At 47.6% G+C, this 18,331-nt stretch overlaps 1 protein-coding gene across 3 annotated transcripts in view; it reads right to left on the reverse strand.

Annotated features, from left to right (window-relative positions):
* The window catches only part of BCAR3 (BCAR3 adaptor protein, NSP family member), a 116,777-nt gene that overhangs the window by 81,054 nt on the left and 17,392 nt on the right, over positions 1-18,331 (reverse strand). For all 3 annotated transcript variants that reach the window (XM_045199409.2, XM_024565370.4, XM_053920071.2), the window contains exon 2: positions 14,558-14,885. In XM_045199409.2, coding sequence (XP_045055344.2) covers positions 14,558-14,874 — 317 coding nt within the window. In that variant the 5' untranslated portion in view covers positions 14,875-14,885. The remainder of the gene's footprint in view (positions 1-14,557; positions 14,886-18,331) is intronic.

The raw sequence follows: 18,331 nt of genomic DNA on the forward strand, positions 1-18,331 counted from the left end.
CTACGAACATCTTTATGCCGATAAATTTGAAAGCTTAGGAAAAATTAACAAATTTCTAGAAAAATAAATTAAAACAAAGACTAAAAAGAAACAGCAATTCTGAATAGTCCTATAACCATTATATGGCATCATCAGTTCAATACCTTCCCACAGGCCTAGATGGTTTTACTATCTAGCAAGTTTGGCCAAACTTTGGAATTATTTGTAACCTGAAAATTATATAAACTCTTCAAGAGACTTGAAAAAGAGGATATTATCACGTTGATATAAAAATCAGACAAGGTCTATAGGAGAAAGGAAAAGTGTAAGTTAATCTTAGGCATGAATAGATATGAAAAATCCTAAGATATTGACAAACCAAATCCAAGAATGTATAAAAATATAACCAAATTTGGGCTGGCTCAAGAATACAGGATTAGTGTAACATGAGAACATCTATTGATATAATCTATCATATTAACAGATTAAAGGGAAACAATCATTTTGGGCCTCTAACTGACAGGAAGAAAAGGCATTTTTTAAAAAAACACCTTTTCATGATCTTTGCAGGGAAAAAGTTAATTCTTCACAAATAGATTTTAAAAAACAACTCCATAACCTGACAAAGGGCATCTTTGTCAGAACCCAAAAACCTCAGCAAGCATCATTCTTAATGGTCAAGTTTCAGAATCATTACTAAAACCAATCAATCAATCAATCAATCAATCAATCAGAAACAAGACCAGGGTGTCCACTCTTACTGCTTCTGTGCACCACTGACCTGGAGGTCCTATAGGAAGTTAAATGAGCACCCTAAATACAAGGTGCAAGAACTGGAAAAAGGAGAACAAAACTGTCGTGATCCAGGAAGGACAACTGTCGACACAGAACCCCCGAAGAATCTACAGACCTGAGAAGGAAGCAGAGCGAGGCCCCTAGAAATGAAGTAGCGTGCAAACATCTTAGAGTTAAAACTTACCGATCGCAAGGACAAGAAGGCTTAGGTGCCTGGGATGGAGTTCTTGCTTTGTGGGTGTTACTGTCACGAGGGAAGGCGTTCCTCGAACACTTACCTGGAGTGTAAGGTGAAAAGACAAGGTGCACCTGAGCAGTAGCTGCCTGTTCACCTGAAGTCGTGGGGTCAGTGAGGGGCAAGCGCTGCAGCCTCAGCGTCTGCTGGTTTACCATTCTTAACCAACCCGTGCACCAGGGCGTGCCACACAACCAGGAAAGGAGAACCCGCCAACCAGGGGAAAGCTTGCCCTCCACCAGCAACCTTGTGGCTGCCGCCCTTTTACAGGTCAACATGGCCTTCACCCTTCCTTCTCCAGCATGAAGCTCCAACAACATCTCAAAATCTCAGCTGAGGAGAAGTGAAGATGGAGGGACAGGGGAAGGAAGAGACAGCAACAGGCTTCAAATGGACTAAGAATTTGTCCGCTGGACAATATTCCTTGCTAGATTAATACATGGGACAGCCTAGCATTGTCATTTTATAATTTTTTAGGTGATGTCCTTGGTTCTAAGACCTTGTGCATCTCACCAGCCCAGTCTCCTTCCCTTCACTCCAACACACCCAGACTATCTGGGGTTCCCTGAGCCAAGAAGCCTGGAATCCCCATCATCTCCCCAGTCATTCCCACCTCCCCTGACCACTCCTGCCCCTGCCCCGCCTCCACGACTCACAGAATTAATAATGTCTCCTCAGCACTTCTTTCTACGCATTATAAAATGTTATGATTACAAATAATTGTGCTTCAGTGTGATATGTGTACTTCAGTCTAACTCCCTCACTGAACAGTGAGCTCCGTGAGAACAGGGACCGTATTTTATTCACTTTTGTATCCCCAGGTTATAGTTGCTCAATAAATGCTGGTTTGAATGGATGAATGAGTGTGTGTGTCTGTGTGTGTGTGTCCTCTGCACTGTGCAGAAGACCTTGACCCAACCCTGCCCTTCCAGCACACTCCATGGGTTCACCAAGGGAAGAATAACGCTGTACGAAGAGAGGGAACAAGAGAGCAATGCTGTTCTTAGACCATTGGGATTCCTCATTAAGGAGAGAATTTAGCCACAGGCCTGGGACTAAACCGTGGTGGCCGCAGACAGAACTCCTCAGCAAAGGAGCATCACTGTTGCCGGGACAGTGTGGCTGCCAGCACCAGTGACTGAGAGGCTGGCTGCTCCTGCTGGAAGCGGATCTCTGTGGACATGTTGGAAATGCCAGGGGGGAGGTTAATCAGGGAGACAACCAGGGGGATCGAGAGAGTTAACCACAGGGCCCTTTCCTTCTGTTTGTGGGAAGGTGAGAAGCGATAGATGCTTAGACAGGGCTGGCCTGGTGAGTGGAGAGACGATGTCTCCTGGCAAAGTATCAGCTAGTGTGCGGTTGATGGACAGGTTCATTACAGATCCTGGGAATCACATTAAAGTCCCAATAAGAGGTATTTCTTGCTCTAGGTGGGAGTATATTATGTATATAGCCTTTAATATACCCCCATCTATTTAAAATAGGATGTAGCTTTAAAAAGAGAGGGCTAAGATCCCTCTAGATACACATTTAAGAAAATATATTCTGTTTCATCACTTTAGTAAATGAATGAGAAGAGATTCACTCTCTCACACCTCACCGTGTATTTACTGAGCTTTGCTTTTAAAGCGGGCTCCACCAGCAGTTGACAGGATTAAGGCTGGTGCTCATTTTACATTCTCGTCCCAGTGTGAACACAGGGCATGAGAAGTTCCTTTCACTAATACAAAGAACCTTAGGGGTAGTTCTTAACGATTAAACCAACGGATCTGTCTAAGAGCAGAGGAGTGCTCTAGACAGAAGCTCACTGTTCTACTGCAGGGGGATTCATCTTCCATTCCTGGTGTCTAGAGCTAAAAACAGTCCACCGGATGTGATCTGGGCAGCCAACTGTGGCCACTTCCCCAGGTCTCATTATTAAACTGCAATTAATGCTGCTAACATCACATTAGCTTTTTTGACAACCATGGCACCCGCTGACTCATTCTGAGGCTGCAGCGATCCAAATGCTGGAATGTTTTTCACATGTGGCTATTAAGCCCAACCCCATACTTTTCCTTTGTTTTCACGTTCTAGAGAAACTCTTTGTCTATCCCTACAGCCTTTCCAGTTAGATTTGGTCTGTTGTTTCAAAATGCTAAGATCATTTTTGGATCTCCTATCTGTCACTTTGACCCATTAGTTATTCCCCCAAGATCCGTGCCATCCACCCACACTACTGCACGTCCGCACTACTGCACGCCCGCACTACTGCACGTCCACACTACTACACGTCCACACTACTACACGTCCACATTACTGTATGTCCATACTACTGCACGTCCACACTACTGCACGTCCACACTACTGCACGTCCTCACTACTACACGTCCACATTACTGTATGTCCATACTACTGCACGTCCACACTACTGCACGTCCACACTACTGCACGTCCTCACTACTACACGTCCACATTACTGTATGTCCACACTACTGCACGTCCACACTACTGCACGTCCTCACTACTACACGTCCACATTACTGTATGTCCATACTACTGCACATCCACACTACTGTACGTCCACACTACTGCACGTCCGCACTACTGTATATCCACACTACTGTCTGAAAGACTGTTTTAACTGGCGAGAACATGGCTGAGGACACAGCCCGCAGCGCACTTCACACGTACCCTCTAGCAGGAATTCTTCTCTCCCCAAGGAGGTCACCAATGACTGACATTTGCATGTATACCTTCTCCACTCTCCTCTAACCTACCATCAAAGTAACCCCAGGAAGGAAAGTTAATCTGGTATGACTTGCTGTTATTTTCTAGGGTTGCTGCTTCCTTTACCAACTATTCAAAAAAAAAAAACATTGTTCTAAGAAACCTTTTTTCCTGAATTTGATGTCAATCCTATTATTGTAGAGATTAATTGCATCTTCCAAGTTCCTTTTTTGAAAATTGAAACATCTTCCCTGTAGCTCTTGGTTATGCCAACATTTCTCCAACGTTACAGCGCTGGTGTGATGGTCTCGGCCTCAAGCTCTCAGTCTTCTTGGGCCTTCACCTCATGTGGAGGCAGAAGCACCTCCCGTCATGGCCTCATTCTCTTCCTTCAACTCCACCCTTTCCAGTCTCAGAAGTCATTGGCCTGACAAATAGGAGGCTGAACAGAAGTTTAGCACTTCGGTTTCTCTCTTTCTCTCACATCCCCACTCTCTTTGGTCTTACTGTTCCAAACAGAACTTCTGAAAGCCCTTTTTGTTACCCTTAGCACTTTTTCACAATCCACTGCTCACTCTACACTGTTTCTTCTACAGCCAGTGCCACCGCTCACGTGGACCCACTCACCCTCCAATGCGGCCCTTGGTTGCACGGCCCGACCTTTCCTGGGTCTGCATCTGAAGCCAGGACAGTGGAGAGCAAGTGGCAGCACAGAGAAGGCAGGCCCTGAGAGAAGGGCTATCTAGAGAGTACAACCTGCAATCACTTGGTCAAGGAGAAAAAGTCACGTGACACCTGAACGATGTTAAGGTCAGAGGTCAAGAACAGCAGAATCCTTATTGAACTTAAGTGGAATGATACAAAGGCTACACTGTGTGTGGGAAGGCCGGTCATTTGCAAAGATGGAGAGAGCAGATGCTGGTGAGGTTGGACAGTTCAAAACAGGCATCCCTTTCTCCAAGGGCCGTGAATTCCTCAAACAGACCAAGCCGCCAGCCCACCTCTGAACCTCTAGCACCTAGCACGAAGCCTGGCACACAGCAAGGTTTGACATACTTGTGAAGGAGCTCATCGGTGTGGCCCTGACTCATCACAACACCTCGGGGGGTCCTGCACCCAAGTCCGTGCAGGCTGGACGCAGTCCTTCAGACACACGCTGAGACACAATGCTCCTGGGTGATCACATACCTCTTCCTCCTTCAGACTGCGGTGAACATGTTGTTTTCTGTCAGCTTGAACCCTGTTTCCCCTTCGGAGCCTCGGGCCATGAGATCTTCTTTATCGTGTCCCTTGACTTGGGGCATCTTCCTTCCTACAGCTCAGAGGAGACTGCCGACCAGGGCACATTTCCCTCCTGAGCTGTCGGACATTCTGGTTACTTCTCAGACTCTTGCTGCTTTCACTTCAGCAGCGGATTCCTGCTCCTATGAGTCAGTTTCTATCTCATTTGAAAACACAGCAGTGCCTGATTAATGTGTTCATGACATATATTAAAAGAATGGCAATTAAACCGCCTCCTCAGGCAGATTCCCTAATCATGTTAAAACAGTGCCATTTAAATATCCTCCATATGACACCACGGTGAGTCTGCACAGGAATCCAAGACCACTGACACGAAGTGGTACTGGCTGATAAAAACTTGACATGGGCACGGGTGAACCTGTGCTCAGCAGAATTTTAGTGGCAGCCTTAAGCTTAAAGCCACTGCTGAAATCTTCACTTGGCAGCAGCTCATCAAACTGAACAGAGTAAGAACGAGAAAAACCGTATCAAGGCCACTGTGTCTCTTGGCAGGCCCAGAGGGTCTGGCATCAGTGAATCAACAGGCTTCAGGCTGTCTAAGTCCAAACACAGCACTTTTGATAAAAGCAGACGCTTTGTTTGGCTGGTATCTATTTGCCCTCCTTCCACTCCCTCCAGTCCCACCCACTCCACCCCCAAGCATTCTCCATCCCCTTCGGAAGAAGTGTGTTTGTAAAGGTCTCTTCTCAACTAATTCAAAGGCAGAATAAAAGTGCTACAGTTTTGAAGCAACGTCCTCAAGGCCTCTAAAAGAGAAGATTTCACCCAGCCAAACAGATAGAGAAACATACACCCCAGATCTGCCTTCCAGGGCAGCCAGCCTCCCATCCCCAAGGTGGCTGCTCACCAAAACCTTGGAAAAGCAGCCGTCACCGCACAGGCAAAAGCCTGAATGCCAGCCGCAGCTGTCCATATACCTCGCCTGTCCATACGTCGTTAGGAACGTGTGGGACCTGTGAGGGAAGGGACCACAGGAGCGTAGTCACCATGCTGCCGACAGGCGCAAAGGGAGGCAGCCCTGGGGGATGACTGCTTTAATTAAATCAAACACCGTATAAAAAGAATCATGTGTATGAAAAAATGTACTTTGCTTTATTACATGCTTAAAAGATTAGATCTTCTCCTATTGAGTTTTTCTCTCGTCTTATAAAAAAATAAACCTCAAAACTTTCCTTTGAACACTAACCTTTTGCAGCTCCTGCCTCATCTCTCTGCTCCCGCCACCTGCCTCATCTCTCTGCTCCCGCCAAACCAAAGACTTAGCCTCCTCTGCTGTCTCCCTGGGAAGGGAGCCCAGGATTCCTGGGGGCTGGGCCCTGCGGTCCTTTCCCTTTAGGCTTTGCATAGATCTCTCTGTTGGTGACAGCATCCATTTCATTTCTACGCAGACTCCTAACTTTGCAACTTCTAACTCAGACCTCTCTGTAGAGCTTCAGGCTCCAACTACCAACTGGGGGTTGACACCTCCACTTAGACTTGTATTCAGCGCACGCTCGGTATACTCAAAACAGAAGTCTCTGCCATCTACTGTCACCCCTCCCCCAAGAAAAAGCAAGCAACCAACCAAAGGAAGCCCTGCCCCTTTCCCAGTCTTCCCCAGCCAGTGAATGGCTCCATAAACAGCCCCGTACACCCAGCTGCCTGAGCCGTGCTTGACTGTCCGTCTTCCTGGCCTCGCCACATCCAGCCCTCAGGAGGTCGGCAGGCTCCACCTGCAAAACAGATCTTGACTCCACCCCCTTACACCTCCTCCATCAAGGTGGAGCAGGTGGAGCAACTACCACCTGCTTCCTACATTTTGGGGACCACCTTCTGCCCTCCCTCCAGCCCCTCTTCCCCCATCAATTACTTCTCCACTCCTGAAAACTAAGTCAGATCAGGCTCTTCCTTTACTTACAGCCCTTTAAATGTCTCCCTTTGCTCCAGGGAGAAAACTTAAACTCTGTACTGAGGACTGGACCAGGGCTGTGCTATAGCAATACAATGTAATTTTAAGTTTTCTAGCAGTCAATGGAAAAGAAATAGGTGACATTAACTTGAATATTTTATTTAACCTACTAATTCAAAAATATTATCATTTCAATACATAGTAACAAAAATATTAATGAAGTATTTTATATTCTCTTTTTATATTAAATCTTCGACTGTTCCCTCCCACAGAAGGGCCCTCCCTGCACCTAGCCCACGGGCTTTTCTGATGTCACCTTCCTCGTATCCTCTCATTTTGTTATGTATTTGTTGTGTGTTTGCATGCCCCCTACTCTGGGCCCTCCCTAAGGACAGGGCCCACACCTATTTCATTCCCCACGGGCACCTGGTACCCAGCACAACGCCTGACACAGTATCAGCTCCGCAAACACTCACTGAAGAAGCATCAGTGAAGACACTGACATGAAGAACAAGAACGAGTGGGCGAGGGCCAGGCCGGTCCACTGAACGCAGGCAGTTTTGTGCTGTGGCGCAGTGGCGTGCCGATCTTTCAGTGCGGCGCAAGGCCGATGTACCTGTAATCGCGTGTGGTGGCCAGGACTCACTGCCGCAGGGTGGCTTAGGGTGACTTGGGTGGAGTGTTCCTGCCAGGCTCCGTCAACAGGTGGGACACTTTCTTCCACAGGAGCCACAGGCCTTGAACGTGCTCTCAGGTTACACACAAGGATTAGGAGCCTCCCAGCTCCAGTGATCCAGGAGGAAGGAGGGATGAAAACCAACATCTGAGCCCTTTGTCCATCCATGCCAGGTTCTCTGCTAGGTGCCTTCACATGGGATTGTATTTGACCTTATAGCTACCCTTTGAGGACGTGGAGATTCAGAAAGGCAGCTACACCTTTCTTATGCAAGGTCACAAAGCTACCAGTTCTGGTTGCTGGAATCAGCGTCAATGCCCCTAGCAGCTTTCTCTAACAGCCACGCCACATCAGTGTCCCAGCAAAGGCACCAGCAGTCTTCACGTCAGGCATCACACAGCGCAGGTGTGTGATCAGGTGGGAGCTGAGAGCAGCGACCTTCCCCACCCAGACTCCCAGGAAGCTCGCGTGAACGTCAGAGGCTGGCATTCAGGGGGCCTTCATGTTTGGTGATGAGTGAACCGTATTTAGTGCTGGCACTCCTTGGGAGGGGTATTTTCACCCCCACTTTATAGTTTATAACTTGGCCCAGCTCATACACCTAATAGGTGGAAAAACAGGGACCTGCACTGAGACGCCAGGGCTACATGCCTGGCGTGTTCTCCTCCTCTCCACAGCAGGAGTCACCTTGCTCTGTGTTTGCAGGTGAATCTGCATGCACAGACAGCCAGGTTGCACAGAGACTGGGTCAGGTAGCAAAGGTTGCTCAGGCTTCTCTAATTTGTAAACAACGGCACAATCCTTAAAACCAGAAGACCGTAAGTGCTTGTCTTTAGGGCCTCTAAGAAAAAAGAGCTTGACATTCTGCATCCAAACCAACAGCTAGTCTCTTAGGGACAGACTGGGTGGTGACAGCATTTCAGACCTGTGAACAGCAGGGTGGCCTGAGGGCTTATCAGCACTGGGGCTCCCGGGCTCCAGCCCGCATCCTTCTGGCCAGGCTGGGAGGGAACCCAAATCTGCATGCAGTAAGAACGCAAATAATTTGCAACTACACAGCACCTTCCACTTATGATACATTTTAACATAGACTGAGGGGTGCAAAAAACTCTCACAGTTTCTGACTCTCGGAAGACTGAAAAACCTGATCTTTCCCACACAGCTTGTAGGAGGCCTGAAAAAACATGATTTGAAGCAGGTCTGTCCAAGGCGGGTGTGTGGGGGTGAGGGGTGCCAGAGAAAATGTTGAGCAGCTCCGCTCAACAAGGATGACAGTGTGTAATTCTCTGATCCTTTTCTGGGTTGTGGTTTGCAATTGGTTTTTTAAAAAATCCTTTAGTTTTTCCCGGAACAGCTGAGAATGCACAGATCCCAGCCTTTAGGTCTGAATCACCCATCAGGAGAGGATGTAGGACTCCTGTCAGGCAGCTGGTGGACACGCATATGTCCTACCACCAACATTTGAAGCTTCCCATGTCCTGTGCTCCCTCAGCCCTGGGGCGAGCAAGATGCCCAGCAGGGCTGAGCTCACCTCTGACCCAGCTGCTCTTGGCGTCCGCACACCAGGGGCTGGGGATGTGCACCGTTCTCTGGAATTCACTAACCCACACACAGCAGCTGCATTCGCACACCAGGGGGCATTTCAAAATGTTAGTAAACCTCTATTTGAAATTTTAAAATGAAAAATTCAACACATGGACTATTACTTTGTAGAGACATTCTTGACTGTCAAGCCATTGCCATTTTGCTAACTCAATCAATGACCTTCTACTAAATAGAATCTATTGGTCTATTAAATTTTTTTTATCAACTCCAAACCCAACTTTTCCTCTGTGCACAAAAAGCTTCCAAGTTGCAGAGAGCAGCCATGCCTGTGCAGAAATAAAATGCAGATGTTTGCATGTGGATCTTCACATTCAGACCCTTGTGATTAACTTGGAGCTGAAGGACTGATTGAGTTGCAGGCCCGGGGTCACTTGCTTGGTTCAGGAGAAAGCAGTGTCTATAGGCCTGGGTGGTTCTGAAGAGGAACAAATGAAACCGTCTTTGTTTTTCACACAGCGGCTGTGACGCAGCCCAGAGTGAGGTCTCCAAGTCCGTGTTTAGAGAGGAGTCTACATGGATCCCGTGCCTTACACTTTTACTTCAGCTTTGAAGAGTTCACACTGAGACACGGTGGGTTACTCACTGCCTGGGAAAGTGTACCAGATTTTAACTTGGGATAATTCTGCAGACTTCCTGGCCCCTGTCAGTTAAAACACTTGTGACTAGTCAGTCAGCTCCACTCATGCGAACTAATGAAACATCACATTGTCCCACCACATGCTCCCACAGCAGAAGGGGCAGAAGGAATTAGGCACTCGGCAGCTGTTCCCAGGAATGCGCGCCTCCACGTACCCACAGGCAGGGAAAGGACCCCGACCGTCTCCAAGCACTGATCCTTCAGCTATCCCAGCAACACAGAGGCCCAACAACAGGAACCGGTCCCCAAGGAAGGTCCCAGATTCACATAAACATGCGCACTTGAAGATAAATGAATCAAAGGGACACAGCCGAAGAACGCTAATGTCAAGAGGAAATCCTGTCTGCGGACCTGTCAGGGAAGCCTTGCTCTCCTGCGGAACAAAGGCGCCTTCTGTGACATCAAGCAGCAGGTTTAAGTGCACCCTGGCTTCTCCCGTTGGCCACCTTTCAAAACCACAAGTACATCCAAGGGCAGCCAAGACAACAACAAAGCCAAGAGATACAGTCTCCGAATGAGGAGACCAACTGCCCCTCCCAGGCCTGCCTTCTGTCTGGCTCTTCGCGGCTAAGGCTCCTTTCTCCCCAGGGGGGACGTCGGAGGCACTGGATTCAGGTTTTGTGGACGGAGGCTTTGCATGCAAGAAGGTAGCTCAGAGGATGCCCACAGCTGGTGCCAGCGTTCTGGAGAGGCTGTGGAGCGCAGTGCCCGGGGAAGGCCCCACAGCCCTTTCTGGGTTCTGATCCTGGCTCAGTCACCCAGGAGGGGCTGATCTTCCGTGCCTAATGTCCCTGAACCATTTTCTCAACTGTGAACGATGAGGACGACGATGACGGGGACGGTGACGCTCATGGTAAAATCTGCTGTGTACATCACACATGGTTATGATGTCCAAACAAGATAATTTATGAATATAGCCTTTAAGATATTCTAAAAGGGTAAAATGTAAGAGAAAGTAATTCATGTGGATATGTCATGTTCACATGACAGCTTAATAATGCAAAGTTTTAGGTCAAAGGGGAGACGTCCCCTGCTGTGCCCAGGGCCTCAAGGAGTAGATATGCAATTCATACTCAATTATAGTAACAGTGACTTTTCAGTGGTTAATAAGGCAAACAAGCCTGTTGGGAAAAGAGAAACTTGCAACTTATCAGAGAATTTCCCAAGACAAGGAGGCACCGTCTGCAGGGCTTCCTTCTGCACGCGCGCGGCGGGACACACGGGAACACCGGGTCCGGGCCCCTCAGGATGGCCCCACTATTGTCACGCCAACACCATATGTGACAACAAAGACGGTCTGCACACCTGACATCCAAGCAAGTCGTAAAATTAACACCTACATTCCCTATAAAAAGAAGCAATAAGCCCTGGCTGGTGTGGCTCAGTTGGTTGGAGCAGCGTCCCATAAACAGACAGGTCGTGGGTTCGATTCCTGGTCAGAGCACGGGCCTAGGTTGCAGGTTTGGTCCCTGGTTGGGGCACATATAGGGGGCAACTGATCAGTGTTTCTCTCCCTCTTTCCTTCTCCCTTCCCCTCTCCCTAAAATCAACAAACATGTTCTCGGGCGAGGATTAAATAAAAAGCAGCAAGGCCAGAACAAGTTGACCTGGAACAAGGCCCCTAAAATAGCAATAATCTTACTAAAGGTTGACCTGACTAGTCTTATGTCCCTGAAGACAAAGATGCAGAACTCTAACTTTGAAAGACGTGGGTCTCAGCTTCCAGTGGTGAGTGGGTTGGAGTGGTGGGTGGTCGGTGTCTCAGCCCCTTTCAGGCTGTAAGCGGTGAGCTAGGAACGGAACTGCAGTTTCTCCTTCACTGTGGTTCCCTGGGGGCACCTTAGGCAAACTCTCCTCCCCGAACCGTGGGTGCTCATTCATTCTGCTTGTCTCCAGTTCTTCACACACACAAACTTTGTTTATATCAAGGGTGGTTCCTAAAAGGAATTGAGGCAGCTTATAATCTTATTAGGACTACTTAAAAGGATTTTAAAAAATAAGGAACTTGAAACTCCTCAAAATTGTTTTAAATCTTCTGAAGTGTTCCCAGGGTGTTAGGTAATTAAAAATAACACGACTGATGAACGGGGGAACCGGACTTTGCGAGGCTTTGACACACAACCACACGCCTTTCCAGCGTGATCTTAAAGGATGTGCATTTGTTACTTCCTGTATTTGCCCTTAACAATAAGATATTTTAAATGAAGGAAAAAAGATGTGACTTTGGATGATTGTAGCTCTGAGTCATAGACAAACCTAAAGCAGCAGTCCTTGTTCAGTCTTCCGCAGCCAGGACTTCAAACTCAGTGCTTGTGCCTACACCCTGATAAGATCTTTTTACAGAGATCTGACCTCTCTGTCCAAGTCAGTTATCAAATCAAAAAGCTTTGAACTCCTGGCAGGTTGACAGCTTGGACCTTGGATGTTTATCAAGAACTTCCTCAAGATGGGGCAGGTGACTCCATCACTACCCCGGCCCTGGTTGAGAGCTGGCGCCTAGCCAGGACCTTAGAACTCCCAGAAATAAGTTTGCAAGTTGTCTGTGTGTGGTTTGTAGTAGATATCTAGCTCCATACAAAGTCTATGTTAAAACATAAAAAGTGATCACAGGAAGCCCGGTAACATCGCGTAGCTTGGCATTCGTGCTTATTTTGGGGTGACCAGAAGTATCTTTCTGCCTCATAGCTTCATCAGAGAGAACAGCTAGGGCTCCGCTACTGCATCTCACCTGCTAAGTCCCAATGATGCGGCATAAACAACACTGTGCACCGGTGTGTACCTCCACATTGACCTGTTTCATCAGTAGGCTCTCTGAGCTGGGAGGTCCCCCACTAGGTTTATTTGGAGCATGTCCGGGGCTATCTAACGGACCTGGTTCTCTTGGGGCACCTCTGGTCTGATGTCAGAAACCTTTCGGAGCTCTCTAATGCTCTCTACAGAGAATACCTAGTCCTTTACCTGATTTCTTCTTGTACTACTGCAATACTAAAACTACTTCTAAACTCTTGCCTGCCTAGCTCTCATTATCTTTATATAATTCTCTCTCCACCTGCTACACTCCAGCCACAAAGCACACGAGTTTCAGTTAGGGTTTCTCAAAGTGGTACCCACCCCCAGATCTCCGCACTGGCTCTCCCTGTGCCCAGGGCAGCCTCCCGCTGGTTCTTCCATGGCTATCTTCTCTCACTGTGCAAGTCTTAGCTTAAATATCATCTCCTCACAGACCTGTCCCTATAAAAAAGACACAGGCCCAATAAATCTCCAGCATATCACTCTGCTCTTCTGTCACACTCACTGTGATCTGCAAGTGTCTTGTTTATTTCATTGTGTTTACTATCGGGGTCCTTCACTAGAACGTCAGCTCTGGGAGGACACCGTTTCGGACGTTCCATACAGTCCTGTTAGTTCACATATTTCTGCACCCTGTAAAAGGGCACGAGCAGATTGCTGGAATGCTTTCACTGCTAGAATGTCTTCAGTGTTGCAACAGCCCTTCACTTAGATACCCGGAGGAGCTGGGCAGAATTTTCCAGGTGACGCACTGGTACTTATAAAGTCAGCGTGCTCTAATTAATGTAGATGTTCAATATATAGATATTGAACAAATCCATGAGCCAAGATCAAAGTGGCCTTCTTTGCTCTAGGACCGGACAAAAACAGACACCAGGAGATGTAACAGAAGAACCCACCGCAATCTCTGCCCGGCCGCATCACAGATTGCTGTTCTTCCCCAACAGGAAAAGGAGTTCGGAGTTCCTAAACCAGCTCTACGAAGCGGCAACCAGCCACAGCCAGGCCCGTGACAAGCTGGAGAAGCAGCCTTTCTTTACAAACCATAAGGCTTATTTACCCAGATCCCTGGTGGATAGAAGGGAAATAAATTCTGCTGTATTCTGGAGCTGACCTGATGCTCAGCCCACACAAAATTTTATTTCATAATGTTACGACTAAACATAAGGAGATACGGGTTCTAATTTATAGATATCCTGGCATCTCTTTAGAATTGGATGGAAGTAGTTCAGGATCTGATGTAAAATATATACTTGTGCTTCTTTTTGAAGGACTTTGTGATGTAGAAAGTTGGCTTTGAAAATACTCTCAAATATTAGATTATATTTTTAGAAATGGTTCATTTTTTAGGTGTTATAGTTTTTTGTATTATGGTTATATATCTTTATTTTTTAAATAATTTTTGCTTATTGTTTTTTTTTTAAAGATTGTATTTACTTATTTTGAAAGAGAGAGGAAGGGAGGGAGAAAGAGAGGGAGAGAAACACCCATGTGTGGTTGCTTCTCGTGCACCCCCTACTGAGGACCTGGCCCACAATCCAGGCATGTGCTCTGACTGGGAATCGAACTAGCGACTCTTTGGTTTGCAGGCTGACACTCAATTCACTGAGCCATACCAGCCAGGACACAGTTATATATTTTTAAAAATAACATCCTTATCTTTGAAAGACATATACCAAAATATTTATAGACAAAATAAAATGAGTTCTGAGATTTGCTTCAAAATAATACCAGAGGAAGGAGAGTGGGTAGGAAAACAGACAGAGCAGAACTGGCCATGAGCTGAAAACTGTAGATGCTGCGTCCATGGAGATGGGTCTGTGAAAGTTAATTAAACTGTCTGCTCTGCTGTGTTCCTGTTTGACATTTCCCCTAACAAAATGACTTTTTATAAAGCTGTTTAAGACAAGTCATCTTCGCTCATGAAATTAAAGAAGTTACCTGAAGGTGAAGGTTTCACCTTTCCAGTCTTGCAGCGGGTGCTCCTGGATGACGTCCTGGGTCAGAGGTGAGTTCTGCCGTGGGGATTTGGAATGGGGAAGGGTACCCATGTGACTGAAGCTATCACAGGACCGTATGGGTGGAGGGCCTTTCTTCTTCCGTGGAAGGGTGCCGTGTATAGACACGTCTTGATAGGCATCTGTGCGATGTTTGACGAGAGGTGACTTGCTGCTCAGGAGGTCCATGGACGAGGCCAGGGGCAACGGGTGATTCACTGACGTGTTTCTGGGAAGGCTCGCAAATTTCCCCGCAGCCATGATTGGCAACTCTAAAGGGGAATGAAAAGAGTGAAGGCATAAATCTAAGGAAATCACAGGAACTGACTTCCTACTTACAGAAGGAAATGGAAATATACCACATTACAAAAGAAAATGTTCACGGTGTTAAAAGACAAACGTTGAATGGCATCACTAGTGACATTTAATACAAACAGGAAGTTTACACAGCTCCTTTTTTTTTTTTTTTGATATTACAGAGGAATTCCCCTGGGCTGGCAGCAGAGCTGCCCATGGAAAAGGGCAGACACACTTCAGAGGCACATGAGCTGTTTTATTATTTCAGGTGTCTGAAGCTGATGGAAAAGGATGACTAACAAAAAGATGATTGAGGAAGGACTCAAGGTTTCAGTAACAAGTGCAGTAGAGAAAATGTTGTAAGTATGTTAGATCGTTAGCTCACATTTTTCTACCACCCTGTACGCGATAAGAACAGACAGAGACCACTGGAATTCCTTAGCTGCTAGAACTCCTTCAGTGCCAGACCAGCCCCTCCGCTGTGAGCTACTCAGAGCAACAGGGCAAGTTTTCTGTCAGTGACCTGGAGCTTATAAGTAAATCAATGTGCTCTAAGTAATGAAGACAGGCCGAGGTCAGAGGTCAGGAGGTGGGCCACGCCTCCATACATCAGCGGGCTCAGCTGCAGAGGGAAGCCCCTGGGCGGGGAGTGGGGGAGCCTCCAAGGTATAAGGCTCCCCAGAGGGTGGGAGCCTGCCTGCTACCCACAGGGTTGAGTGCTGCGCACCAGAGCCTGCACAGTCAGGGAGGACTGGGGGGGAGGAAAAGGAGAGTAAACGGGGGGATGGGGAAAGAACAGGAAAGTGATACCTCAGGTTATGTGCAAAAGCAGCCTCGACAACTGTGTCCAGCTTTGACCACTAGTGACAATGCACACCTGGGAGAGTCAGCACCCCCAACACTCCGAAAGTGAACTATGGTTTTGACCTAAGCCCAATTATATGACATTTTTAAGGCTGAGATTTGAGGGGGGAAGTTGGGGCTAGTCCCCTGGAGACAGAAGGGCCCAGACTGCGTCCCGCTCATTATGGTATCAGACTGGTCCGGACAACACAGCAGCCTTGCCGAGCCCGACGCACTGGCCTTCTCCAAGGCTGGTGAGCAGGACAGCCCTTCACTCTGCAGGCTGCTCTCCAGCCCGGCAGCCCCATTCCGCACAGACCACTCCCTCCAGTGCAAAGAAGACAGGTTGGTGTGAAAATCATCATGTAACAGAGCAACCACAGAGTCAGCTCCACAAAGGAACTGGGCATTTGGGACATGGCTTGAAGATAGCCAAGGAGAACACAGCCCTCCAGAAGCTCATAGTGCAAGAGGAAGAACCAGGATGAAGACAGCAGAGTGTGACAAGAAAACAATTGACAGGAAAAACACTCACAATTCCACTGCTTCCACACATAACAGAGAGAAACACACAAGTGCTGGGGGCTGGGTGGAAGGAGACCCCTCACTCAACATATGCACTCCTAACCCTGTCCTCAGTTCTTTGCCAAACCTGGACATTCTGGGGCTTGTCTGCTCCACGTCTAACTGGGACCCCACCGAAGGCCTGGCTCACAGCATGAGCGCAACAATAGAATGGTGACGGCCCTTCCCGTGTGGGCCCCTCCCGGCTCGGCCCAGTACCTGGCACACTGTCAGCACTTGCTCAACATTAATCATCGTTATTAAAAAAAAGAAACCAAACTCCCTAGCTCTCCCTTCCTGACCACCAGTGACGTGAGCTGACAAGGATTCCCTCCCCCTACATGCACACACACACACACACACAGCTGTGAACTCTCACCTGTCTGCACTAATCAGCACCTTCTTCCTCCACAGACAGGTCTGGATCATTTCAAAGAACCTTGCGAGGAGGCCCACAGCACCCCACAAAAGCTCTTAGTGTGCAAAGGGCCGCATAGGGATCGACTCTGCGGGCTAGATGGCAGGCAAACATTACCCCAGCTCCAGTACTTCCAGCAGCCTGCTTCCTCTCTGCCTGTCCATGATCTACCTAGATTTCCAGATTAAGCCAGAGTGTTCTAGAGTGCCCCACATCTCAGTTTATTCGTGGCTATAGAGGCATATTACCACCTGCCCTTTTTACTTTCAATTCAACCAACATTTAAGTGCCTACTCCTTTTAAGACACTCAGAGGAACAAAGAGTCCTAAACCCCAACCCCTGACTACGCATTTCTGAGAATAATATAGGGGCCATCAACAGGGGCCCTTAACATGTTGGAGGGAGCAACAACTAACTTTTTTATTAAACTTAGTGGGGTGACATTGCTTAATAAAATTATACAGGTTTCAAGTGTACATTTCTATGACACATCATGTGTATATTACATTGTGTGTTTGCCACCTGAAGTCAATCTTCTGTCATCACTATATGTTTGACCCCTTTACCCTTTGCTACCCCTGGCAACCACCCCTGGGTAACCACCCCTGGTAACCACCATACTGTGTCTATGAGTTTTTGTTTGTTTGTTCGTTTGTTGCTTTCTCTTTTATATGCCACATATGAGTGAAATCATATAAAAAAACAATTAATTTTGATGAAAAGGATTCAAGGAGGATCTCAGAGAAGGCCTCACTGGAGATGAAGGATTTTGAATGGTGTAAAACTGAAAGAAAAGCCTTCCCAGAGGATGCTGTAACAGCAGCTGCATAAAGGCAGGAAGCGCCCCACAGGCTCAGGAAACCGCAAGTCCAGTGGAGTGGCTGGAGTGGAGAGGTCAAGAACCGTCTTCTGGAGAAAGCTTAGGACCAGATTATGAAGTTGCAAAGGCTACGTTAAGGCGTCTGAACTTGGCTGTAAGTGCTGGGGAAGGTCTGAAAGGGAGAGACAGATTCTAGTCTGTGCCCAGGTAGGAAACTCAAATTTCAGAGGGGAGAGGAGGGAGACAGAGAGGTCAGTCTGGCTGACCACAACAAGCCGACAAGAAACAATGAAGAACTTGACCTGGGGCAGTGGCCAGGGGAAGGGAAAGGAGGGACAGAGCGAGGAGCTAGGAGCCCGAGGCCTCTGGCTTGGAGGACATGGGACGGTGGTGCGATGCTATAACACACCAAGTAGTGTGCGAAGGGGGCCCCTGCAGGAAGGTGGGTAACAAACGCACCACGGGAGTTGTTCCGTGTGAGGCACCAGTAGGAAAGTCTGGTCTAGGAGGTTAGATACTGGCACGTGCAATTAGGAGCCAGGATGGGATGAAGATTTTTAAGAGTCATCAACATAAGGGGAATATTTAAACCCGAGAGTAGATCCCTTAGCTTGTTATTATCAGATGTGATAACAGATGTGAAAGTGCCTCTTAAACTGTCAGAAACCATCCAACATCCATGAATTATATCCCTACCCCTTCTCACTGGGGCTGCTTCCAGTCTATAAGGACCAAGGGAAGGAATGAGGCCTGAAAATTTAAAGTGGCGGCTCTT

The sequence above is a fragment of the Desmodus rotundus genome, chromosome 3 (genome assembly GCF_022682495.2).
Source record: "Desmodus rotundus isolate HL8 chromosome 3, HLdesRot8A.1, whole genome shotgun sequence".
Lineage (NCBI taxonomy): Eukaryota > Metazoa > Chordata > Mammalia > Chiroptera > Phyllostomidae > Desmodus > Desmodus rotundus.